The sequence below is a fragment of the Lingula anatina genome, chromosome 3 (genome assembly GCF_051362555.1).
Source record: "Lingula anatina isolate TDL-2025a chromosome 3, LinAna3.0, whole genome shotgun sequence".
Taxonomy (NCBI): Eukaryota; Metazoa; Brachiopoda; class Lingulata; order Lingulida; family Lingulidae; genus Lingula; species Lingula anatina.
The window spans coordinates 24289568-24315838 of NC_141769.1; the positions used below are offsets into that span (position 1 = coordinate 24289568).

The 26271-nt window shown below is 34.1% G+C and overlaps 1 protein-coding gene across 11 annotated transcripts in view; it reads left to right on the top strand.

Moving 5' to 3' along the window:
* Positions 1-26271, top strand: part of LOC106175697 (rho GTPase-activating protein 26) — a 61769-nt gene that overhangs the window by 24942 nt on the left and 10556 nt on the right. For 5 of the 11 annotated variants that reach the window (XM_087007548.1, XM_087007551.1, XM_087007552.1 and 2 more), the window contains 21 exons: positions 4137-4238; positions 4344-4454; positions 6605-6647; positions 7145-7206; positions 7442-7516; positions 9789-9858; positions 10703-10806; positions 11114-11211; positions 11485-11563; positions 11704-11737; positions 11968-12030; positions 12360-12434; positions 12605-12683; positions 12952-13010; positions 13323-13428; positions 14376-14535; positions 14934-15051; positions 15881-16033; positions 16950-16976; positions 18762-18941; positions 24863-25015. In XM_087007548.1, the coding sequence (XP_086863674.1) occupies positions 4137-4238; positions 4344-4454; positions 6605-6647; positions 7145-7206; positions 7442-7516; positions 9789-9858; positions 10703-10806; positions 11114-11211; positions 11485-11563; positions 11704-11737; positions 11968-12030; positions 12360-12434; positions 12605-12683; positions 12952-13010; positions 13323-13428; positions 14376-14535; positions 14934-15051; positions 15881-16033; positions 16950-16976; positions 18762-18941; positions 24863-25015 (1951 nt within the window). The remainder of the gene's footprint in view (positions 1-4136; positions 4239-4343; positions 4455-6604; positions 6648-7144; positions 7207-7441; positions 7517-9788; positions 9859-10702; positions 10807-11113; positions 11212-11484; positions 11564-11703; positions 11738-11967; positions 12031-12359; positions 12435-12604; positions 12684-12951; positions 13011-13322; positions 13429-14375; positions 14536-14933; positions 15052-15880; positions 16034-16949; positions 16977-18761; positions 18942-24862; positions 25016-26271) is intronic. The other 6 variants (XM_087007553.1, XM_087007555.1, XM_087007556.1 and 3 more) reach the window with 4 other exon arrangements.

Sequence of the window (26271 nt, forward strand, 5' to 3'; positions counted from 1 at the left end):
CAGTTATGTATTTTTATTACCACGAAATATGTAATTATCATATATTAATTGTGTACAATATGATTATTAACTGTGGAGCAGGTTATCTTGCCTATGTTTTTTCAAGTTACTGCATGTTTGAATGTAGTATAGCAATAGTTAATTTAGCATACAATTACACTTGTTAAAAACATTTCTTATAAGGGCAGTTTTTCTGTGCATTGATAAAGCTAAATGTCATTGGTTTAGTATTTGCTTTGAAACCTGAAATTTGCCATTTTATTTCCTGATGTTTTGATAATTTACTTTAAGCTTAATCATGATTTATGATGTCATCAATGGATGCCTTGTTATTACGATAAGAACATTTTTTTGTTGAAGCAAATTTTAGAATTTCTTAAAACTTGTATCAGAAGACTAGGGCTGAGACCTCCAGGCATATGAAACTTCAGCCAAATTGGTAAAGACATTTAAGAGAAAAAATGACAACTAAATTATTGAACCAGAACAATAGATTTCCACTAATTTGTCACTGATTTGATGTAAATGAACAATTTGGCTCAAGGAAATGATAAATTACATGAAATGTTGTTTTGATTGCGGTATGTGTTATTTTGTATTTGTGCATTGATTGATCACTGACCATTCCCCACTGAGTTGTCATTGTGGCCTATTTTTTTCCTTTGCTTTGCAAGCTTACCCTTGATGAGTGGGATAAGACACTGAAGGTTGGTCCTGTGTTGTTTCTCTTGTGTTAGGTGTGACTGTGAATGAAGTATTTTCCAGGAAAATCAAAAAGAAATAAAAGAAAGGGGGGGATATTGGTGTTAATGCATATTGCAGTTTTTTTACATGAAAATATGAAGAATATATTTTGAATATTTCTATGCAAACATAAAACATAAATATTTAGATGTATTTTTAAAGCCGGAAATATGCCCTGTACCTCAGGTCAGTTTTTTTAACGCTAATCAAAATATTGCAATCTCAATCTAAAAAAAAAAAGTATTAATTGTAAATTTCTGTACAGCCATCCTTATACTCCACACATTCATGCCTAACTTGTGATGCCTGAAGCCAAATCCATGATGTATTAAGTTGGATGTCTTGGGTGTGCAGACACAATGGTTCTGTCACACCTAACACACTGTCAGATGTGTTGTCTTTATTTCAGTGCCAATGAATTTTTTGTTCTTTATTATTATCATTAATAATATTATAATAATATTATATTAAACTAATATCATAGCTGATGATTATTTCATTTCTTAGAATTTTTATGGCTGGTGTGCTTTTTTTTTTTTTTTTTTTTTTTTTTTTTTTTTTTTTTTTTTTTTTTTATGACAGATGAATTATAAGATATCAGGAGATAAGAAAATCTGGAAAAATATTAACATAAGACAAAATTAAAACATATACAAAAATTATGCAATTCTTTAACAAGCTTTTAGATACAAAAATTATTCATTCAATCTTACTGAAATTTTATAAGACAAAAAAATAGAATTTTCATCTTACTTTTATGGACCATAATGAACCAGTGCTTGAAGCATGTCTCTTTCTCTCTCTTTCCCTCTCTCTCTCTCTCTTTGTCAAGTGTTTCATTGATGTGTTTGAATTTTTTTATTCAAATAGTATATTTTGTTCAAAGGAAAAATCAATAAAACCTGTAGTAAATGATAATTTTACATTGTGCATGGATGCTTTAATGTTGGTGCTTGTTCAAAGTTGGTACACTTGCGCAGCTCTTCTCGCTATCTGTAGAATGAATTTTTCTAGCTTTTCATGAAAAATAATTTCATTAGATTTTAGTGAAATCAGTTACTTTGTTAGACTATGTTTAGATTTGCTTGTGGTATAATTTATATGGAGTTTTGCATTCGTTTTCTTTATCCGGGATTGACAGTTACATGTTTTATGCTTTTTTGCCTTTGTCTACAGATGTCACCCTGAGCTTCAGAGATAACTTGACACTAACCTCTTCACAATAGCCTATCTTCATCGTGTCAAGTTACCTCTGACCACATTCGATTGCCCCGCCGCCCGCCAATCAAATTTAAAGCCTGCACTCAATGACTCATTGAACGATCTAGCCAATGAACGCGAACGAGTCAAAGCGCGCTTTGTTCAAATCCGGACCAATCAAAGAGAAGGCTGAATATCAGGGACTTGCCGTAACCTGTGGGCAGCACGCAAAATACATCATCCCTCAGTAGATAATGATGCAGGGCCTCAAACTGCTCTGGTTTCAATTCCGATATACTCATATTTTGCAAAGAATCAAGAGATAACTTAACACATTATTTTACGTAGTCACTCGTAGGAGACGCCATGCTTTCTTTGTGTACGGTTATGCACTCGGCACTACTCGGATGTCTCCGCACTCGACAATAACTTTGTTGTTAGTATGGAGCTTGCGGAATCAGCCGAGGATTACCGATTGACGATCAACCAATCAGCGTTTTCACCAAACTTTGGTGAAAATTTTTGAAACTTGGATTCGATTGGTTTATATAAACTAGGTCAAACTATTTTCGTCAGAGGTAACTTGACACGATGAAGATAGGCTATAGTGAAGAGGTTAGTGTCAAGTTATCTCTGAAGCTCAGGGTGACAGATGTTGATAACATGATACATTATTACTTATTCTTTGCATTGGAATTCTGTGTCGCTTTCAATTCTATTCGGATACAGCTTTATTTACTCTTATAATGTAATTGCATTAAATTAACATAAATGCATTAGCAGTCTCATAACAAGATAAATGACATGTAGATATCACACGGTCTTTTTAGCTGGACATCCTAAAGCAAAGTTTCTGATGCAAAGTTGACACTTTAGTTATAGCAGCAACTGTTTTGAGTCAGTTAGACTCACCTAAGAGATTAAACACTTTTAATAAGTTTAAAGTTAAATTATCATAACAGTTATTTCAACTTTTGCCTTTAAATTTAATGCTTCCCTGGTTTGTGCATTTTTTAATTAGTTGTGTTGAAGCAAAACCTTTCATTCAATTTCACAAGATGTCCAAACTTGAGTGCCAAGACCCTGATACTCTCTCATGAAAAGGTCATTTTTATCCCCAGTGGTTCAGTTTGATGTCTGTGTTGTACCCAGTGCCCAGTTAATCCCCCAGCTTTGCTAGAAATGTTGTGTAATTTTTGCCTTCATTGCCAGGGAATGGTGGTATTAACCCTGGCCCCCAGCGGTCTGAGGCTGCGTTCAGACACGTTTTAAATTTGGACTGATTTTATGACTGAAAACTTGTAAAGATAAGTTCAAGTCAATTTTGCCATGAATTGATGGACTTATCTTAGGTCTCCAGTTCTCTATGCTGGGTTCAGACAAATTTTAAAATTTTAGTAATTTATGGGTATCGCATATCACAGACAGCTAAGTTATTGTTGCCAGGGAATTCTCTGTCTGAGTTGAAGTGGGGTATTTTTGATACAGAGGACTGTAATAAAGAAACCCCACTGAACCTCAGGTATTCAGGGACCATAAAGAACCAGTGCAGTCACTAAGTTGTTCAGCAAAACATTTCAGTCTGAACCAGACACTGTTAAGAATTTGGGTGAACACAGCATCAAATGTCACCCAGGGATCTTACATGATGATAATTAGGGTTGCTCTAATTGAACACACAACTATAACGTTATAAATACAGGTGAAAACCATTCCAGTTTAGAATCATAACGTTAAACTCCAAGGTGCTGGGGTGAGACTCTGTTGAATACACAAAATGTTCTGTGAAGCAGAGGGTATTGTATGCTTATCAATAGTTTGACTTGGGTTTACATTTTAATCATTTCCCTGTAAACTTGAGGGAGGGCGTGAGGATTTCGGCCCTGGGCCTTTCTTCATATGTACAGAGATGGAAGGGACAGGCTGTTTGTAGACAGAGGTGCTGTTTGGATTCGATGCATATATTTTTTTACAGGTTGTTTTGTGCTTTGGGTTCAGTTTTCAGCATAGAGGTTTTGCTTTACTCTTGTGGTGAATATCAGTTTGGGTTTGATTACAAGTATAATGAATGAATATGACAAATTGATATCAGTGGTGGAGAGTTTTTAGATGGTGATTTTGTATTCAAGGGGTATGATTATTCAGTGGAAGGAAAATTATAATTAACCACTTCTATTTTTGTCATTTTCCAGGAGGGCAAGAAAAAGTTTGACAAGCAAACAAGAGCTTTTTGCCAGTCCTTGGAGAAGTTTCTGAATTTAAAGACGAAAGCCACTGACAATGTGTTACAAGAGGTAAATGCTCTCTCTCTCTCTCACACACACACACGCACGCACGCACGCATGCACACATACACATACTATGGAATTCTTTATTAAATCTGCTTGTTTTCTCCCCAGGCTGATGCAGCTCTGCAGATGGAGAGGAAGCACTTTCAGCAAGCCTCTATGGAATATGTGTTGATGCTGCAGGAAGTACAGGAAAGAAAAAAGTTTGAATTCATTGAAATAGTAAGTATATTTACAAATCAAGGTAGTATAAAAGAAAATAGCAATTTTTACATCGCCTTATAGAAAAATATATTGCTGTGAAGCGAAACATATTTGTGTCTGCAGTTATGATTGCCCTTGACCAGTTACGTCATCAATAATTTCTAGTGTATAACTTTTGATTATGGACCTAGAAAAGGGCCTGGTTAGGGCTGACTAGAACCATTTGACCATTTTTTTCTCCGATGACACCTTTTAACCTTAATGTTTGCCTTTAAGTAGCTACAAATGGCCGATTTTCTCCCTCACTAAACTGTACACAGGCAAGTCCATAATTGGCGGTAATCTAAATTAAACATTGATTGTTTACAAAATAAATATTGGGTCTGTAAAGGGGCACGTGTGGCTCTCTGTCTGGCCATGACAAAGTCGGTGAACCTGGAAATGTGCAAACCTTCAAAATCGCCTGGGGACCGCAGGATACAATGCGGAGTCAGGAAGGCGTGGATGTTGAAACCAGAATCCAATAATACCTCCATTTTACATCTGCTTAATACACTGGTGTATTGTTCCCAACAGATATTTTGGTCAGCTTTTGATCAAATGCAAATTTGGAGCAAGGTAGCAGTCAGGTTCATTTCTATGATAAAACGATCAGGATTTGAAAAAAAAATCCAATTAATAACAGTCTAGTAAAGTTGACTTGGTATTTGTCATGGGATCTATTACACTTATGATTTTTTATACCGTTTAGTACCTTTTATGCCTTTTCAGTGTTGTAGAATGTCAGGCAGGGAGGTGACAAAAGACCTTGACTGTGTCAACACTGGGTTGACCCCGCAGGTGTTTCTGATACTATCAATGAAACATAGTCACAACTTTCTTTTCACCATTCAAACCAGTTCCCTTGCTTGCGAAAAGTCATTGATCTCCTCTCCCCTGGCTTGAAATGTATCTTTGTATTAAGTCTTTACGGAAGGTTTTCATTTGGAAATATACAGTCCTTTTTATGTGAGGGAATATTTGTTTAGAAGCTTTTATGATCTTAAGAATTATAAAAAAAAGTCTGTTCTTTCAGTGTATTTTGTCTAAAAACGAAGTATGTACGAAAGGGAATAAGTACAGTTCCAGTGGGCATTAATGAAGTTTGGTATAAGATGGAGAATGTGACAATACGCGACTGAGGTAGAGGAATTGTTTACGATGGTGAAATGAGGCGGAAATCCGACCGATTGCGTTTCACACAGTGGTGGGTGGAGACCACATGCTTAAGTCAACAGAAAAAAAGTTTGATACCAAAACCCGAACTGTTGCCCCATTTATTAATTATTGACCATTACCTGTAGCATAGAGCTCCTCAAGGATATTGCAGTATATTCTGGGTTATAGAAACCAAAGTAATTGTGATTTGTGAATTTGGAAAAAAAATATTTATGCATCAGGATATGACGATCAGACTTATTAAAAAGACGAACACACCAGGTCCTGTAACTCGAACTACAACGAATGAATTTGAAAGCAATGGATGCTTGGACTCATTTTCAGGCAATTTTGTGTAGATTGGCAAACATGTAACACTAGTAACAACAAGGATGTCATAAAATAGTGTGAAAATCTGATAAATGGACCCATTTTAGGACGAGAATTTGAGTTAGTGAACTTAGAAAACTGTACAAGGATGTGACAGCCAGCCTGGAATAGGTTTGGATTTCTTAGCTTGAACTGATTTCCAGGATTTCTAGTTTATGGGATAAGGAATAAACAGGATGATGTATTGATATTAATTATTAAAAAAAAAAAAAAGGTGCATAGATTAATTGTATCAGTATGTTTGAAATGCCAGGAACTGATAACAAAATAGTTGATAAGTTGTAAACGTGTCAGTTTTTATTTTTATTTTCTTTTTTTTTATGTGTGCATGAGTACGAACTTAAAAGGCTAGTGTATTAAATTTTATAACAGATTCAATGTTGGGGTGAAAATTGCTGTAAGGTTTTTTCTAATGTAGCTGAACATCTTATGTTAGACCAAAAAAATTTTTAATGAGTCACATTTGGATGATATCTATTCAAAAAAATCACTAAATTTGAATTAAGATTTTGTGAGTATGAACTCTGTTTGCGCAATTTAGTTTAATGCGTAATACTACAACATCTTTCTTTTTGTTTCAGTTACTGGGTTTTATGTATGCCTGGCTGACATTTTATCATCAAGGTAAGTCTTCATGCTGTCATTAGAGCTCAGTTCAGAACAGGACTCACTTGGACAGTAGATTGACTAAACTGTGTCATCTGGATTTTTTTCTTCAACTTTTGTCCATGTGTGTCCACAGACTGGTATAGTTTTGGGCAAGAAATTTGACTATAAGGACATGTTCACAGCTTTGAAGGGGGTGATCTTTTGAAACCAAATTGAAGTATGATAACCCCAACTAGTCTGATAATTTAAGTATTAGTAGGCCTTGTATAATGGACTTTCTATATGACTTCCTTCTATGAAGTATATAACTGAAAAAAAGGAATTTAAAATTTCCTTGATGTTTGTCGGAATATTTATCAAGTTCCAAACTCAGAAAACGCTCAGCAAGCAACAGTGTTAAGACTTTAGTAGTAATTTGGCTTTAACCATTTCAAGAATTGTTTGAACATGTAATTTTATCAGCTCATTTAATTAGGTTTGAATATGTTAAATTTGTTGTTTGCTTGTTTTAGGGCATGAAGTAGCTCAGGAGTTTAAACCATACATGACAGAGTTACAAGTTAAACTACAGAAGGTGAGAAAAAAAGAACAAATAAGATAGAAAGAGTAGTTATTAGTTGATGGAATAATGGTTTAGTTTGGTAAATGGCATAATAAATCCTTACAAAATTTTGTTTTCAAATGTTAAAATTTTTTGCAGAATATTTTTTTTCATCAAAGCAAAAATATAAACAATTTTTATTTGAGTCTACAGATAGTTAATATTGATGTAAAAAAAGGCAGAACTTTTTTAAAAAAATATTTTCCAGACTCGTGACAACTACGAGACAACAAGGACAGAAGCTGAGACGCTAATGAACAAAATGTTGGAGGTGCGTGGCACGGTAATGTGGAGCTTGCTTCTTTGCCTGCTGCCACCAGGGGGTGCTGGGGTACTCTGTCCTTTTTACCACAGCATGCTGGGATACTTCTTTTTGGCTTAACATGCTGGCAGTGCTTCTTTGAAGTATTTGAAGCTGATATTGCAAGCTATTTTCTATTGGGTTTTAATAGTTGGTCAATTGAAATGTAGTTACTTAGAAATAAGGGTGATTTTTAATGCCCTTTTTTAAACATTTCAGCTGGATATGATTTCTGTAGGAAATACTGTTTTTGTTTAGGCTGTGGCATGCAACCTTTTGCTATATAGGTTAAATTGTATGAAAAAGACATGAGACATACAGTTGTTCAGCAAAAATGTTATAGGAATCCAAACTGACTGAGAATTAAACAGCCAAGTCTTATCATCTGCATAGTAAATCTGCACCTAAATACCACGTCCTTCTCCTGGTGTAGTCTTCATATAATGTACATCATTTCTGTCTCACATTCACGTTCCTGTCACATTTCAGAACAAAACTCATTGTCACAACTCTCTTCTCCTTTCTCACCATCATTGTTTATCCAGTCTCTTCAAACATGAATAGGTGGCACCATTGTGCAGGTGAACATTGCAGATGCCAAGACAGTCCCGATCCACATTTAGATTATCCCAAAATTCCCCCTGGTGGTGGCTGTTGCTGCTGCTGCTTGCAGCTTTTAAATATGTTATAGATGTTCAAATTTGTGGCTCCTGAACTGGGACGGCTCTAGGAAATATCTGTAAAGATTCCACTCATTAAGTTAAGTTTGTCATTAAATTGAAAACTTTTGTGATTACAATTTTCAACTTTGGTAGAAAGGGTTAAGGTTTTTCATGTGTTGGCATGATAGATATTTCCTGGTCTTTGCTATCTAGACGCCAGTTTTAGAGCAACTTCTGTTTACATCTTGTTCAATCGTTTCTTGTTGTAAATGAACTTAACTTGAACATAACAAGTGTTCAGACCAAGTGCTCCAAGATTTCATTGCCATTGCAGACGTTGTACTTTTGGAATAATGTTCATATTTATTTGAAAGAAAAACTGTTGCCAAAAATCTGTCGTTCTGGAAGTTTTGAAAACTTGGAGCATTTTTTTTTTTACTAAGGTTACATTTTACTCTTAAAAATGCAATGTATTTTCCTTCAGTTTTACAAGGCTCTGATCTCTAGTTCCAGTGCTTTTCCTGCCTTTCCGAGTACAATTTTATCAACGTTTCCCACATCCTGTACCGTCCATTTTACTGCAATGGTTTGCTATTTGGGGCTTGCTGTTGTTGCACAGAGTGTTTGAATTGTTACAACTACTCTCATTGGTCAGTTTGAAGCTGTTATGGCTGCTCTCATTGGCCATAGGAAGTTGTGCATTTGGAGCCACGATGTGTCACTACTGAAGTTTTCTATTTTTCACTGTTGGAGCTAGTCACAAAAAATAAAAATAATATATTAGAATTGGAAAAAAGATAATAAGTATTGATTGGGTTTATGTGACTGTTGGTATCAACACTTTCAAAAATTCAATATTCAGGTTTTCAATTTTTTGTGACAAGAATAAGCTTCAATGATGCACATTTCTTAAACATTTCTTACATATTTGACATCCTTTCTACACATAATTATTGGGATTTCCTGTCATTGTTTTTAAGTGTTAATGTTTTGTATGTTAGAAGAATTAATGTGAAGTTTAAAAAAAAGGTTTTTGGGTCTAGAAAATATGGCTTGTCAATACTGCATGAATTTTTTCATGATGTTCAGATTGACTTCAGTATGCCATGATGTTAAATGTTGATTTTTTTTAAAGGATGACTTTTACGGTAATGATATATTTCAAATATAAACTCTATGTGAATGATTTGTTGAAAGAACAAGAAGATAAAAATTATAAGCCACATAAAAAATTCAAATGTAACTGTTTGGAAATATAAAATTTTCAAAATCTTACTTCTCAAGCATGTGAAACGCATTTAAATTTTGGTCGGGAAGCAAAAATAGAAAGAACAAAAGAAATGTAATAATTCTGGCAGTGCAGGTGCTTGGATTTTGTTTGCATGCAATGTGTGTATTATTTTGGTTCTTTTAATTGTTTGAATTGATTAAACATGATTAATGTTGGCATGCTGAAATGTTGCTGCTGGCGTGGTGTTGTATTGTTACTGCAAGCATTGTTTTGTATTGCTGGTGTTGTGTTGTCACTGCTGTTATTGCTGAAAAAACCCATTGCCTCTTTCTAATTTAAATTTTTTAATTTCATTTTTTAGAAACCAAACATAGAGCCAACCACCAACAAGAACTACACAAGACAGGGGTACCTTTTCCTAATGGAAAAGAGTAGGTGTTTTTGTGTTTATTTGTTATGATCTAGATTATAAAGACAGGAGATTTTTCTACTAAATCACAAAAAAAGTTTTTATTTTTAAATTTAATTCTGATGGGTCCTAAGACAGCCTCCAAACCCTGTATGATTAAGTGTACGACACCATGGTTAATTATTGATTTTTAATAAATGTTTATTTATATTATTTGTTTATTTATATATTATTATTTGTTTATTTATATATTATTATTTTTTCTGAAAAACCTAGGCTCATATCTGATTATAGCCTTATGGTACAGATTTTAGTTCATTATCTATATAAGAAAATTCTGTATGTGCCTGCTGGTGCTGTCTGAACTTCAGTGACATTTGACAGTTTTGTCTTCCTAATCCTAAATTATAGCAGAGTTGTAGTAGAATTGGTCAGGGTGTTAGATGTGACAATATGCCAGGTGCTGTACAATGTTGTGTGCCAGTGTACTATATTTAATACCCATATTTAGATGTGACAGTCTTAAATTTGCCATTGTGTTAGGTTTTACAGTATATTGTGTATGACAGTGTATTAGACATGACAGTTTGTCAGGTGCGACAGTATGCTAGATGTGACATTGTGTTAGATGTGAAAAAATGTAAGGTCTTTTCAGGCTGTGTTATTATTGTATTTGATATTCTTTCCAAGATATGGCCATGAGTTTTGCATGATATTAATTATATATTCTGAATGCAATATTTGTTATAATTTGGTTCCCTTTCTGTGAAAAAGCAGTAGGCTTGACATAACAAGATAGCCCTATGTGTGGTTGGAGGCATTGGTTTTAGATCTAGAAATTATGATCCTGTTTTCCTACACTCCAGAGGCACTGGGCACAACATCATGGACCAAATACTACTGTATGTATCAGAAGAACAACAAAATACTGACCATGATCCCCTTCAACCCTGTGCAGAATGCCAAATTAGTAAGTATTTACACATAATGGTTTTAAGTGTGTACCTGTTATATGCGACACATTAAATTTTGTGGACTATTCATTGTTTCAAAATGCTAGAGGCTGAAGGTTTTGGAAATTCCAGTTCATTGAGATTTTTTTATTTTTCAGTTTGACCAATATGCTAAAATTATTTAAGCTGTTTGTGTTGGAGTTGATAATAATTACAGAAACAACAAGGATTTCAGAATTTTGCTGTTTAGTCACTTTAACTATTTTATTTTGTGGAAAAACTTAAATGGCTGTTTAATCAACCACAATTTTCTGTTCTCTTTAGCCGAGCAGTACAGAAACCATGGTTTTAACCTCCTGTGTCAGGAGAGCAACAGATTCCATAGACAAAAGATTCTGTTTTGACATTACTGCACAAGACAGGTAGGTTGCCTTTTCAAGTCCTGTCTTATCCCCTCTCCTTTCTTTTGATTGACAGAAAGACATGGATTTTAAAATTGTTGTGCTTGACTTAAATTAAAAAAAAAAAACCTATGCCTTGGACTTGTGCCAAATGTATTTTTTGAAAATATCTCTATCCTTAAAAAAGGTAAATGCAAACTTCCAAAGCTGTATTATGCAATATTAGTACCTGCAAACAGACAATCTATTAAATTTCAAACGTAAAATTCAATCATTTATGTTAAACCATTGTAGACAAGGGACATACACCTTACAAGCTCTATCAGAAGAAGATAGAAGTCTGTGGCTGGATGCCATGGACGGGAGAGAACCTGTAAGTACAGATTATAAACAGAATATGATTGGTATCCTGTTGTATCTTATGAAGCTGAATAAAAAAAATATAGCATCAATTTGTTTTATTTTATTTTAGTATTTGTTTTATTTAATAACACATATCCTCTTTTATTTCAGATATATTTAATGCCAAAACAGAAAGTAGAAGAGAGTAAGTGATATTATATGTCAATTTATACTCATTATGGTGTCGATGATTTTAAAAGGGCTAAAACTAAAAAGCAAATTGCTGAGTGTATTTTTTAGGGATAAGAAAGATAGAATTGTATGAATGAGAAAGTTTCATACTTGCAAACAATCTATTTAAACAAAAGCAGATGGGTTCTTTTCTAAAGAATACGCTGTAGGTGTCCCCTACAATCTTAAACTGTTCTGTTTCAGGTTCATTAGATGATACTGGTTTCCTATTTATTCAAAGATGTATAGATGCTATAGAAGCAAGAGGTAGGCTAACTGACACACCTATGTTAAAGCATCCTATAATTCTACTAACTGACACACCTATGTTAAAGCAATGACCATCCTATAATTCTACATAGTTACTTATTTAATCAGTTATAGTTACCTGATTGAATATGGGTGTTTTTTTCCAAAATTTCTTGGACATGCTTTAAAATATTAAAACGCCGTCATTCTTTGTTTATATATTTTTTTGTTATGTTCGTAATCATCTGATATAAGATAATGTTTTCTTCTCTTATCAAAACTATAATGAAAAGAACAGTATTGAAATTATAAAGAGTGTTTTCTAGTAAACATAATTTTCATTTCAGGTCTTGAGGACCAAGGACTGTACAGAGTTGTAGGAGTCAATTCTAAAGTTACTAAACTTGCACAAATGGGCTTAGGTAAGCTAACTTTCACAAATTTAAACTTTGTATTTTTATTTATTTCAAAAATAATATTTTTTCATATATTTCTTGTATTCATACAAAATATTAAGCAACAACTAATTCTTTAACATTTTAATGATAATTTAACTAGACACATGAATATTCCTATTATTCTGGTTTAACAGATAGGCGGAAACTGGACAAGTTAAACTTAGATGATGAAGAAATTAAGACCATTACCAGTGCACTCAAGAATTACTTCAGGTAAGGAAAATATTTGGATCTGATTAATGTAAAAATAGGCTGAAAGAAGTCTTGGATATGCACTTTCCTTTTACTTAAGGAAATGTATTGAAAGAAAAGAATGTCCCTTAATGATTTGGTTAAAATCTTAATTTCAGCCTTTGTCAGTCAGAGTCTTTATTATTCAGTTATAATGTGCCTTTCTGTCAAAATTACATTTATCAGCATTTGACAAGAATTTTCTCCTTAAATAATCCATTGCTTTATTTATTTATTTATTTGCTTTCAGGTCCCTCCCAGAGCCTATAATGACATTTAAACAGCACACACAGCTCCTTGCTGCTGCCAGTATGTTCCACAGATTTGTAATCTAATATAATAACTTAAGTTTGAACAGTTTTTGCTACAATCTTTTAAGCCTTGTTTTAGTAGCCTGTCTTTTATTTACTGGCGTTTGGCATTGTTACCATGCATTCTGTTAGAACATAAGCAGTTTCGACAAGTTTTGATTTCGAATTGCAAATAGCACAATCTGAAGTATACGATGTTTCATGTTCTTTGGATATTACTCTTTTTCTAACAGAGTCCATGAGAGTTTTAAAGGAAAATCCTAGATCTGAAACCTTAATGTTTCTAATGCTGAAATTTTTTACCTTTTAGAATTGGAGCAGAAAAAGGATCGTGTGCGAGAAATCCACAAACTAGTCCACCAACTCCCAGAGGCCAATTTCAAGTTTTTACGGGTTCTTATCAAGCATCTCAGAATGTAAGATAATCATTTATAAGTAATGAAGACATTCTTGTGTCTTGTATATGAAAATTACCATGAGACATTTTTTGTAGACATTTATTTTATAGTGTATATTTGGACTTAAAAACAAAATAATTGTAGATCATAGTTTTCTCTTTGTTTTCTTTTCTTTTGACAATGTTTGGATATCCATCTGCACATTAAACAGTAAAATGTTTGTGAAAAAATAGGTTGTTCTGTTATACATTTTAAAGAATTGAATGTAAAAAACAGGTTGCCTCATAATACTTTTCCCTTTTAAGTCACAGAAACTTCTCTATTATTTTCTATCTGTTACAGGGTGTCTCAGAATAAGTATAACAATTCAGGTCACAGATACTTCTCGACTGCCTTTTGCATCTGACTGGGTGTCTCAGAATACATATAACATTTCAAGCCACAGAAACCTACTGCTCATTTCTCTTACAGGGTGTCTCAGAATATATATAACATTTCAAGCCACAGAAACCTACTGCTCATTTCTCTTACAGGGTGTCTCAGAATACATATAACATTTCAAGCCACAGAAACCTACTGCTCACTTCTCTTACAGGGTGTCTCAGAATACATATAACATTTCAAGCCACAGAAACCTACTGCTCACTTCTCTTACAGGGTGTCTCAGAATACATATAACATTTCAAGCCACAGAAACCTACTGCTCACTTCTCTTACAGGGTGTCTCAGAATACATATAATATTTCAAGCCACAGAAACCTACTGCTCACTTCTCTTACTGGGTGTCTCAGAAAACATATAACATTTCAAGCCACAGAAACCTACTGCTCACTTCTCTTACAGGGTGTCTCAGAATACAGAACATTTCAAGCCACAGAAACCTACTGCTCACTTCTCTTACAGGGTGTCTCAGAATACATATAACATTTCAAGCCACAGAAACCTACTGCTCACTTCTCTTACAGGGTGTCTCAGAAGCATGCAGTGAACCTGATGACAGTGTCCAATGTTGGGGTGTGCTTTGGGCCCACTCTAATGAGGCCAGAGGAGGAGACAGTGGCAGCTATCATGGATATCAAGTTCTGTAACATTGTGGTAGAAATTCTTATTGAGAACTATGACTTGGTAAGTCGAGATAGAATTATTGTTAATACCCTAAGAACATGAAGTATTGGTTTTTGATATTATGTAAAATTAAAATTGGTATGGTTTTGAGGGAAAAGAACAGAGAGTGGTCTAGCTAGACAACCATTGAATCCTGAAATGAAAACATTAATAGATTTCACATGAATGATTTTATTTTTATAAATATCTTATCTTTAACATTTATTATTTATACTTTTATTAACTCACTTATAATTAATTATATCAAGTTGGTTTACATTTCAATAGTCTTTTTATTGTACAGTCCAACTTTTCTTAGGTGCAAGAAATGACAGTGAATGTACTGACTGTTCTTAGGCTATTCTTCTTCCTCTTCTTTTTCTTTTATTGTTATTAATGTATGTATTATCCCCCTGCAGATATTTGGAGGTTCACCAGACCAGTCAGAGAATGGTCCAGCCAGCCAGGTCCCAGAGAGTCCTAGAAGGTCTCTCCCAGTGCCTGAGCATGTCCAGCCACCCACTAGCTTGGCACCAGGTAGGGGACATCAAGGTTTATTATACTATCTTGTGTATTTTAAAACTGTCCTCTTTAGGCTGGTTTAAAATTTAAATGATTTGGGGTCTAAATGCTTGTGGGATAACCAAATTACGTTACAAGGCCCAGAAGGGGATATTTGAAGTCCTGCCCATAGAAACACAGGCTGCACCTTATATTTCTTTTTTCAAGTTTGAAAGCTTTCCAACTTGGCCAATGGTCAAAACAATGGATGTTTTATGAAGGTGTACCATTGTAGTCATTTTCAGAAAGTATTTTGTTTAATGAATCATGAGGAAGAGTTTTAGCTGTTTTACTTTGAAATAATAATATAATATAAAGAATCTCTATCTAAGAAGTTTTGCAGTACAAATCACAGCAATCAGTTTCAGTGCAGCATGGCTTTTGCTTAAACAACGACAGTGTCATGTGTACAGACTGTGTGCTTAATTATAAGGCAATTCACTAACAGTTAACCTGGTTTGGCATGTTGAAAATTTTGGCACTCTTTCCTGTTTGAGAATTTCAAAATTGTTTCCCCTTTTCTCAAAAAAGCCCACTTCAGCTAATATTTTGCTGTTTGAAAATCCTCTTTGAGCTATTCCCCTTCTCTCATTTTCACCAAGAAAAATAATGAATATATTAAGTAAATGAGTGAAAAAAAATCTCAAATTGCCCAGTGACATATGAAAGTTTGAAACATGTAGCAAAGTTAAGTGAAGCCATTCATAGTACAGTTGTTACATTTAAAGGTGGGTATGATACACACAATGCTTCCATTAACCAGCTTTATGTTTAGCTGCAGCTTGTTTTCCCCTTTCCCCACCAGGTGGCCCCACATCTCCAGGGAGAAACTACGCAAACTTGGATAACAATGTGAACAACAATTCTTCTGGCTACAAAGGTCTCGACGCGGGGCAGACATATGCTCAATACAGGAGTCGTCTGCGGCCGGTCGCCATTTATAATCCTGGAACTCCTGGTAGGTGGCGCTCTGTAAAGCAGATCAAGCCTGTTTTTCGTGTATTGTTCGATATGCTTAACATACTGTAAGTGTATTAAAGGTGACATTCCTCTGCATTACTGGTCTTTGTAGCTCTCTGGGAAAATGAAAACTGGGGTCTGTTTCACACAAAAGTCCGAAGTCACTTCTTGGTCTAAAACCATACACTAGTACTAAGACTTAGCTGTCTAAGTTGCATTTCTCAGAGAATCTTAAAGGCAGCGTATTAAGTGAGTTATTTAGTCTGTAAAAATTGATTGACTTTTCAAAGGTATTAACTCTTAGTGATGACTTTAGCTCATTTAGGAATGTCAAATACTTTTCCTATGTTTCAATCACTCTTTTACACCCTTATATTATTGACCAGAAGGGCAAATTCGAATTTTGAATAAATAATTATTTAAGCAGTCTAAGCTTTACCCAAGAACAGTGAACATTTTGTGAAAAGGGCCTCAGGTAGAGATTCTTACATAGAACTGGGCATTGAGGGTGATATTTCCTTTATGTATGGAAGGCATTAAGTTCTTACAAATAGCACAATCATTGGAATGGTAAAACAGTTCAGAGGTTGTATTTATTGTGTTGTATTGTTTTTGTATCTATAAATTGAAGCATTTGGTTATCAACTTGTCACTGCATCTGTTGCAATATTCTTTCCCCAGTGAAAAGTGTATTCATTTGGTTATAAAATCTTAGCGAAGCAACCCATTGTCAACAAATAGGTGATAATTAAGAAAAAATTACATGTCATGTGGTTTTTCATCATCCATAGCCAACATAAATTGTCTTTTAAATTAAGAAGATATTTTCTTATGTTCATGTGAGCCTAGAAAATTTGTACATTGCACCATTTTTTGATGTGTTCTAAGTAGAGCCTTTTATTATTATTATAAAGCAGCGAGATGGAAAAGCCCAGGCAGCAGTAAGTATTAGGGCTATGGGAACATCAATCCTACAGGAGTCATGGACAGGGGTGTCCACATGTTCATGATCACTGTATTTGATTTGGAAATACTCTGTTCTTGGGAGACCAGGATATGGGTTTGAGTACAAGTTAACTTCATAAAATATCTAGACTAAAAAATAATAGAATAATATCAATACTTTTGAGGGACTGACAAAAAGTTTGGCCATTTTATACAGTAACTTGAGACTACATACTATTTGGGATGTTGGCTTGAAGACAAATGAATATATCATGATGGGCACCCCTGTGGATTCTAGTATACATGTCAGGTAGTAGATATATCTTATAAAAACAATTCTAGGCCAGCTTACTACATGTGCAGGGATATGGATTTGTCAAAAGAAATGGATAAGATTGAGTAATTAATATGATAATGTTGAGGTGTAAATATTTGAGAAAAAAATGATATTATTGTTGCTTAGGTAAGCTCATAGATTATATGATAATTGGTTGCAAGACAGGATTGAATTCAAGATTTATAATGTCCAGCTATATTAACTGACTTTTTTTCTGCACTTTGATGACCTTAATTCTTGTACTAATTGTGAAGTTGTTACCAACCTTGATTTAATGAAGGTTGTTGCTTTTCTTTACATGTTATTAATATGGCAGTGTTGGTCAGTGTTGACATGTTTACATTTCTTGTGCTTCAAAAGGCAGCAGTTTGTTAAAGCATACATAACTGCAATGGTTGTTACCTCAGTTGAAAGTATTGACATAAATTTGGTATTTGTTCTAAAATTATTAATTTTCGATGATAATTAAACACGTGCACGCGCACACAAACAGAGAGAGAAGGGGGAGGGAAGCATCCACATCCACTATTGCAAAATAATAGTAAAGGGTATTTTCAGCAAGTTGGCAGCATTAAAAAAGAAAACAAGAAATAAATTACATAGTTAAGGGCAAATTGTTTCTTAAAAAGCCTAGAAATGCTGGTTTAGAGTCTTTTGTGTGCTTTTCAGTTTTGCTTCAACTCAAAACCAATGAACATACTTTTAAAATATTTATCTTCACCTCTTTTGAAACTTCCTAGTCCTGCCAATGGTGGTTTCAAGTGTGTACTTTTCTCTACCCTTTAATCGTGTTTAATCTTTATGCTATTATACCTGACAAAATATACACTAGTTCCAGAGTAAGTATTTGGAGAAGGGTTTTCTGGGTTTCCAGCTGTTCATTTGTGGATGAAACCTATTTACTGGTAATAGGTAAAGACCTCTTGGCAACGCCCTTAGAAACTTGGATTGAATTTCTGCAGTTTTGATAACCGATCCATTTCCACATTTTGACCGTTCATCCTTGGTGTTGATATTTTATTCATTTTTGTTTTACTACGTGTGCCATAAATTCAGCAGCTTTGTCTCACAAGAAAGAAAGAATGAAGTGATGATTTTTAAAATGAAAGTTAATGAAAGAAACGATAATCTTTGTTTTTTAAAAGCATTTTTAGCATTGATTGGTGGAGCCATTGAATGACCGACTCAGAGTTATGACCTTAGGTTCTTCCAACAACAACAGCAGCAGCTTTAAATCAAAGTTACTACAATTTAAGTCTTTCATTTTTCACAAGACAACCTCATCAGGGTACAAGGCTTTAGGTGTTATAATAGCCCCTACCTGGGAGCACAGTTTTAGCTGTTGTTGCAAGAACCTATGATTATTACAAATATAACTTTGAGTGCATAACACAGCTTATGAATTTTGCTAGTTACTGTGTCACTATATATCTTTCTATTACAGCTGATGTGTACAGCAGCACCAGTAGCAGTTCAGAATCCCTGAGTTCCAAGTCGTCCAGCAACAACCAATCCAGTCCTTCCATCAACGCTCTGTCTCAGTCTTCTCCCCAGCTGGATGTGAGTCGCCGCCCCCACACCCAGCCTCCCATGTATGCTAACACTGCTGCTCTGGCAGACCAAGGTAACTTGTGGCATTGTTTTAGGTGTGACAATGATGGTGTGTTAGGTATGATGTTGAAAATGTGTTGGATGTGACATGAGAAATGTGTTAGTTGTGACAGCAAGTGGAAATGATGAGTCCATTGGGTTTATTGACAAATGTGTAAGGTGACAGTGGTGAACGTATTTAATTAGCTATACAACATGGGTTTGGTGCATTGGTGAATGTGGCAGATGAAATGGTGATGAATGTGCTAGTGGTTCTAGATAAATGTGTTAAAAACCTTGGAGAATGTGTTAGATGTGACAGTGGTAAATTGGTACATGTGTTAGTTCTAGATGAATGTGTTAGATACCTTGGTGAATGTGCTAGCTGTGATAGTGATATTGATGCCAGTTTCCCTAGAAGAAATGAGCTACATTGGTGAGTAAGATGGTACTGGGTGTGTCGACTAAAGTGTGCCAGGTACAAGTGCAAGCAAGATAAAATAATACTCTATTTGTTGTGTTTTTTGTTATGCCAAATATATATAATGTTCTGTCCACATTTAGACACAAGGTAAGCTAGAGTGTTTCATCACCATGTTCCAATAGTGAGAATAATGAAATAGCACTTAAATATCCTCTGCATGTAATATTTAAGCAGAGAAATGTCAATTCAGTTCTTTTCTACGTTTTCATCTTTTGTCAAAAATAACATAAAATTCCCTTCACTAGTCCACTTAAATTTTCTTTGATCTTCTGTGAATGTTTTTGATATTATATTTTGATTTTAAAGTTATTTAAAAAGCTTTTGTATAAATCAATAGATATGAAGTCCCAATAGGTGCTTTTCTTGGCACATTATTTTATGTTCATTTATTAATTACATAAAAAAAATCTGCTGTTGCTACTAGTCTGTTGATATTTCTTCCCAAAAACCACTTGAGATCAGAGAAAGCATTCCCCCATTTTTTTCCTATTAACCACAGTATTTGTTAAAAGGATACCTGTCTTTTAACCCTTGGTTTTGATTTCCGTGTTGTGTGATTATATTTTCTGTCTCTGTGGAATGGAATCTTCTCTAACCTAATTTCAATATTGACAGAGTGTGTTTTCTGTTCAGGTGGATTGTGATGTTTTCAAAATTATCTGGACATATTTTAATTTTTTATTCTCTTTTCAAAAAAATTTTTTTTTATTTTTTCTTTATTATGTTTTTAGCGTATCTTTTTTATAATAGAGGAAATGTTTTTTGCACCAAAATGCTTGTAAAGATGTTTAGTGAATTGAATAGATGAAATACTTGTAATTCATTGTCTTGAGCCTTCTGGTTTACAAAAAGATAAAATAAAAGACAAATGGGCCTTACTAAGTATAAAAAAGCATTGTAGCTTTTGAAATTAATGTATCAAAAATTATTGGGATGCTTGAAAATTAAATCATAACCTAATAAATTCTACAAAAACTTAAAGGTATACAAAGGAAGAAAACTTGTTCAATATTAGTCAGTTATGAACAATGTTTTCAGATGTTGGTTTTATTATAATGTTTACTAGAATAGTATCTCTCAAGGTCTGCTTCTAGTAGTAATGGAGGTTTCATATCTTGAAGTGGCTATTTAATAACGGACCCTTCATTTCTAGTAGTCTAGATATAGTTAGTAGACAGGAACCACATTGAAACTTAAACAAATAGATACTGCTGCCTTCTGTTAGGAGTTATGAATTATTAACAAGGGTGTAAAAGGATATGATTAAAATTCTTCATCTAATGGTGTTAATTTATAGTATTATTATCTGTTTGATCATGTATACTTTTCATGGTAGCATTTATTGTCTGGAATTATTGTACCACCAGCGTTAGCGCTGGCAGTACACATGGTTTCGGTCTCGTCCGGATCGTTCCGCCGGCTCCGCCGGACGGCTACCGTTACCGCTTCTCCTCCTAGACGGTAAGGCCCCCCATACCCATCTCATGGATTTAGGTCACCTATAATCTCAACTCGTTCCATGTAAAATTTGGGCTTTGTCGGTATTGGGGTCTGGGTGTGGCACTCATTGCAATGCACCCTTGTCTAAAAATGGCAAAATTAAATGCTAATTATCTACCCTACGGAAGGAGTTATGGGAAAAATTTCTATAGCCGGATCCAAAAGTCATATGTGTAGATTTCAAATATACCCTTGGATTTGACCTTTGACCTTTACTTCAAGGTCAAATGGGCCAAAATTTTCAAAAAAATGAAATTTTTTACGAAAAAAAAATTTTTTGCCCTGTTATTCAGACACCACACAGACTTAACCAATAATATTATTGGAAAGTGTTACCCTTCAGGTCATCTTTCATCTCCATGAATTTGGGGTCAATCGGTGCATTTTCACGGGAGTAGCGGCCATAAGATACCGAAACTGAAAACTGTCTCTAATTCGGGAACCGTTAATGCTAGAGACCCATTCTTTTTTGCATTTTGTAGAGCATGTAAAGCCCAACACTGGAGGTGGTCTCGGTTTTTTTGTATTCCATACGGTTTTCGAGTTACGCTGTATCAAAAAGTACATATTGGTGGTAAAAGCAAAATGTGCAGTACGGTAATGGATAATAAATTTTGAACTCTGGAAAAATAAAACATTAGGCTTGGCAAAGCAGACAACTTGTGTTCAAAAATGACATTATTTCATCAAATTTGAACTTCTGAAACTTCAGAGCACCTCTTATTTCAAGAATTTTGACCAAAATGACATTTTCTTTATTTTAATTAATTTTTTCTGTACGAAATTTAAGGCACATTATGGTAACTCCAAAATTATAACATTTAGTCCCTTATATCTCCAAAACTGGCAGAGATAGGTCTATAGTTACTATTGAAGTTGAATAGGAAGTCATATACTGGCAATCTATATGTGACCTTAAAATTGACCTTTGACCTACTTTTCACCATGAACTGAACTTTGCAAATTTTTCTTCCCTTTTATCTCCAAAACTGGCAGAGATAGGTCCATAGTTACTATTGAACTTGAATAGGAAGTCATATACTGGCAATCTATATGTGACCTTAAAATTGACCTTTGACCTACTTTTCACCATGAACTGAACTTTGCAAATTTTTCTTCCATTTTATCGCCAAAACTGGCAGAGATAGATCCATAGTTACTATTGAACTTGAATAGGAAGTCATATACTGGCAATCTATATGTGACCTTAAAATTGACCTTTGACCTACTTTTCACCATGAACTGAACTTTGCAAATTTTTCTTCCCTTTTATCTCCAAAACTGTCAGAGATAGGTCCATAGTTACTATTGAACTTGAATAGGAAGTCATATACTGGCAATCTAAATGTGACCTTAAAATTGACCTTTGACCTACTTTTCACCATGAACTGAACTTTGCAAATTTTGCTTTCCTTTTATCTCCAAAACTGGCTGAGATAGGTCCGTAGTTACTATTGAACTTGAATAGGAAGTCATATACTGGCAATCTAAATGTGACCTTAAAATTGACCTTTGACCTACTTTTCACCATGAACAGAACTTTGCAAATTTTGCTTCCGTTTTATCTCCAAAACTGGCAGAGATAGGTCCACAGTTACTATTGAACTTGAATAGGAAGTCATATACTGGCAATCTAAATGTGACCTTAAAATTGACCTTTGACCTACTTTTCACCATGAACTGAACTTTGCAAATTTTGCTTCCCTTTTATCTCCAAAACTGGCAGAGATAGGTCCATAGTTACTATTGAACTTGAATAGGAAGTCATATACTGGCAATATAAATGTGACCTTAAAATTGACCTTTGACCTACTTTTCACCATGAACTGAACTTTGCATGTAAAGCCCAATACTGGAGGTGGTCTCGTTTTTTTTTGTATTCCATACGGTTTTCGAGTTACGCTGTATCAAAAAGTACATATTGGTGGTAAAAGCAAAATGTGCAGTACGGTAATGGATAATAAATTTTGAACTCTGGAAAAATAAAACATAAGGCTTGGCAAAGCAGACAACTTGTGTTCAAAAATGACATTATTTCATCAAACTTGAACTTCTGAAACTTCAGAGCACCTCCTATTTCAAGAATTTTGACCAAAATGACATTTTCTTTATTTTAATTAATTTTTTCTGTTCGAAATTTAAGGCACATTATGGTAACTCCAAAATTATAACATTTAGTCCCTTATATCTCCAAAACTGGCAGAGATAGGTCCATAGTTACTATTGAACTTGAATAGGAAGTCATATACTGGCAATATAAATGTGACCTTAAAATTGACCTTTGACCTACTTTTCACCATGAACTGAACTTTGCAAATTTTGCTTTCCTTTTATCTCCAAAACTGGCAGAGATAGGTCCATAGTTACTATTGAACTTGAATAGGAAGTCATATACTGGCAATATAAATGTGACCTTAAAATTGACCTTTGACCTACTTTTCACCATGAACTGAACTTTGCAAATTTTGCTTCCCTTTTGTCTCCAAAACTGGCAGAGATAGGTCCATAGTTACTATTGAACTTGAATAGGAAGTCATATACTGGCAATCTTACTGTGACCTTGAAATTGACCTTTGACCTACTTTTCACCATGAACTGATCTTTGCAAATTTTGGTTTCCTTTTATCTCCAAAACTGGCTGAGATAGGTCCGTAGTTACTATTGGACTTGAATAGGAAGTCATATACTGGCAATCTATATGTGACCTTCAAATTGACCTTTGACCTACTTATAATCATGAACTGAACTCTGCTAATTTCTTTCTCTTTTAACTCCAAACCTGGCAGAGATAGGTCCATAGTTACTATTGAAGTTGAATAGGAAGTCATATACTGGCAATTTACTGCGACCTTGAAATTGACCTTTGACCTACCTTACGATGAACTTAACTTTGATTGTACCATTTTAAGTTATATATTTTTTTTGCGTATTTTGAAAATTCTTGTTGATTGCATTTTTATAGCTTGTCAAGCATAAGACTGGTGGCTGTGTCCCTTATTTTGTGTATGTGGGGGTCTATACGAATGCGCTTGCTCCAGCTGGTGGTACAATATTCGGAGGCGGTATCGCCTCTCTGATCCTCTAGTTTGTAAGTGTTATTTGTCTAAGTGTGGAACTTCTTCTGTTTTGTCCAGTAAGTTTCCTCATTTCCTGCCATCTTGTTTGATCAGTTGTAGCATGCTGACCAGTGTGTCTTATGCAAATTTATGATGTCCCACATCAAAACGAAGAAAAAAATTGTTATTTTATAAGTTGTTTATTTATTTATTTGTTTGTTTATTTTGTTCATTTATTTGCTTATTTAAATTTAAATTGACTTGCCTATTACGTTTATAATTTATTTACTTTTGGTAAACAATTTTGAAGAAACATTCAATTATTTCCTAAATAGTAGCTTACTGTTATATGATATATTTATCTTCTGGTTTTCTGTTAGTAGTTTATTATAACATTCTATTTAAGCTAAATGTACTAACATGTCTCTTGAATAATGTTGAAAAATATCATGAAACCAGAATGTCTCATGCTGTTTCTTCTTTGACCTGCATCTGTCAGCAAGATTATTATGAAACTAATTTTACAAAATAGGCTCTACTACAACTTTATATCTGTTTTGGTAGTTAATTTTAAAATTGAATTTGAAAAGCTCATATAAGTTATGTGTTTACGTATTTGCATTAATTTGACAAGTATGAGCCTCGTAAAAAATTTTGCATTAACTGTCATTTTCTCCAAATACATAACTTCCATGCACTACTTGAAGAAAACTGAACACTTGAAGAAAGTGAAAGCAAAACGTAACCTGCAGCACTGCTCCATAATTTACAAGTTCATATTAAATGATTTAACACCTAGAAGTTCACTGCTTATTAATTTGATTGTCGGTTTTCATCATCATTGAGTTGTATTTATTGTTACTTTGGCACACCTATATTAACTAGTGTGTTTTCTGCATGCTTCTTCCATGCTAGGAGGCCTTCTGAGTCCAAAAGACATAATGAGGCTGGATCAGCCGCCCCAGTTGAGGCGGGAAGATGGTTACCATAACAACAGTTACCATAACAACGAGGCCCGGCCTAAAAGTGCCACTTTTGATCTCTTCCTATCGCACACTACCTTGCTTTGTTAGTATCATTGTTTGTTTTGATTTGCTTTGCTTTAAGTCTTAAGTCATCTTTTAACTTTTTTTACTTTAAAATTTTTACATATTACCAAGTTTCTACTAGATAATTTTATTGTAATTTAAATTGTGTTCTAATATATTTCCTTATAAGATATTAGCAATGAAATATTTGAATGAGGTTATAATTATTTTGAGTCAAATTGGAGAATTTGATGTGTAGGGATCAGGTATTTGAAGTAGTTAAGTAGTTAGAACTGGGGGTTATTTTAGCATTGTAGTATTAACTTATTATAAAAATTTATTAAAGCATGAAATGTATTTCTATGAAAGTAGCTGCTTGATGTTCTTTAATATATCGTATGCCATGATTTATAGGAACAATTATTCCAATAGCCTAGGGCATTTGGGCTGATAAAATCAATAATTTAGATTTGTATGTAATGTTAGTGTAGAAGCAGCATGCGGACAAAAAAAGGCTGGTTCTTGTTTGTTTTTAGTGCATATGTTTACTCTGTGGCTTTTATTTAATCATTATTTGCCAATATTAACTGCCCTAAAGACATCAAAACAAAAATGCTATTTGAAGGGAATGATTGAGAAAGAAACAACATTCTGCAAAATGTATAGATTAAAATATTATCATAAGCTTCATAGACAGTGACATTGATATGCACTTGGCAGATTTGCAAAAATACCAGATAATTACTAAGAACGAAATTACTGCAAAGTATTTCTTGTGTGGAACTATATCTGCAGCTTCTCAAGTTAATGCTAAAATAAGATGACAGTCAGTGCAAAAAGAAACATAATGCATCATAAATCTAAGAAGTTAGCATTAGACTGGTAAAGCATATATCTTTACCCATTGTTTATACTGACTACATATGCTTGCATTGGCAGCAAAAGGGATGGATCTTGCTTTTACGTTGCTTTCATTGTCGCCTAAGCTTTTCATCTATTTTTCTCTTTCAAACTGCCTTATATAGGATCAGCATTTTCCCCATCAAAGAATTCCTACATGATTTAGATGATTTTAATTATAATTCTGTATACAGATATGAAGGGACAGGTTACATATGGCTGTGTTCTATCATTTGAACTTGTTCTTTTCTGGGCTCTTGCATACAAATTGAATCAGAGAACACTGACCTTTTCCATAGAAAATGTTAATAAAATTATTTTAGTGAAATTGAAAGAGCTCCCTATTTAGCTGAAAATCGTAAGCACCTCTTTCCCTTCTACATAAATGTCTGTCCT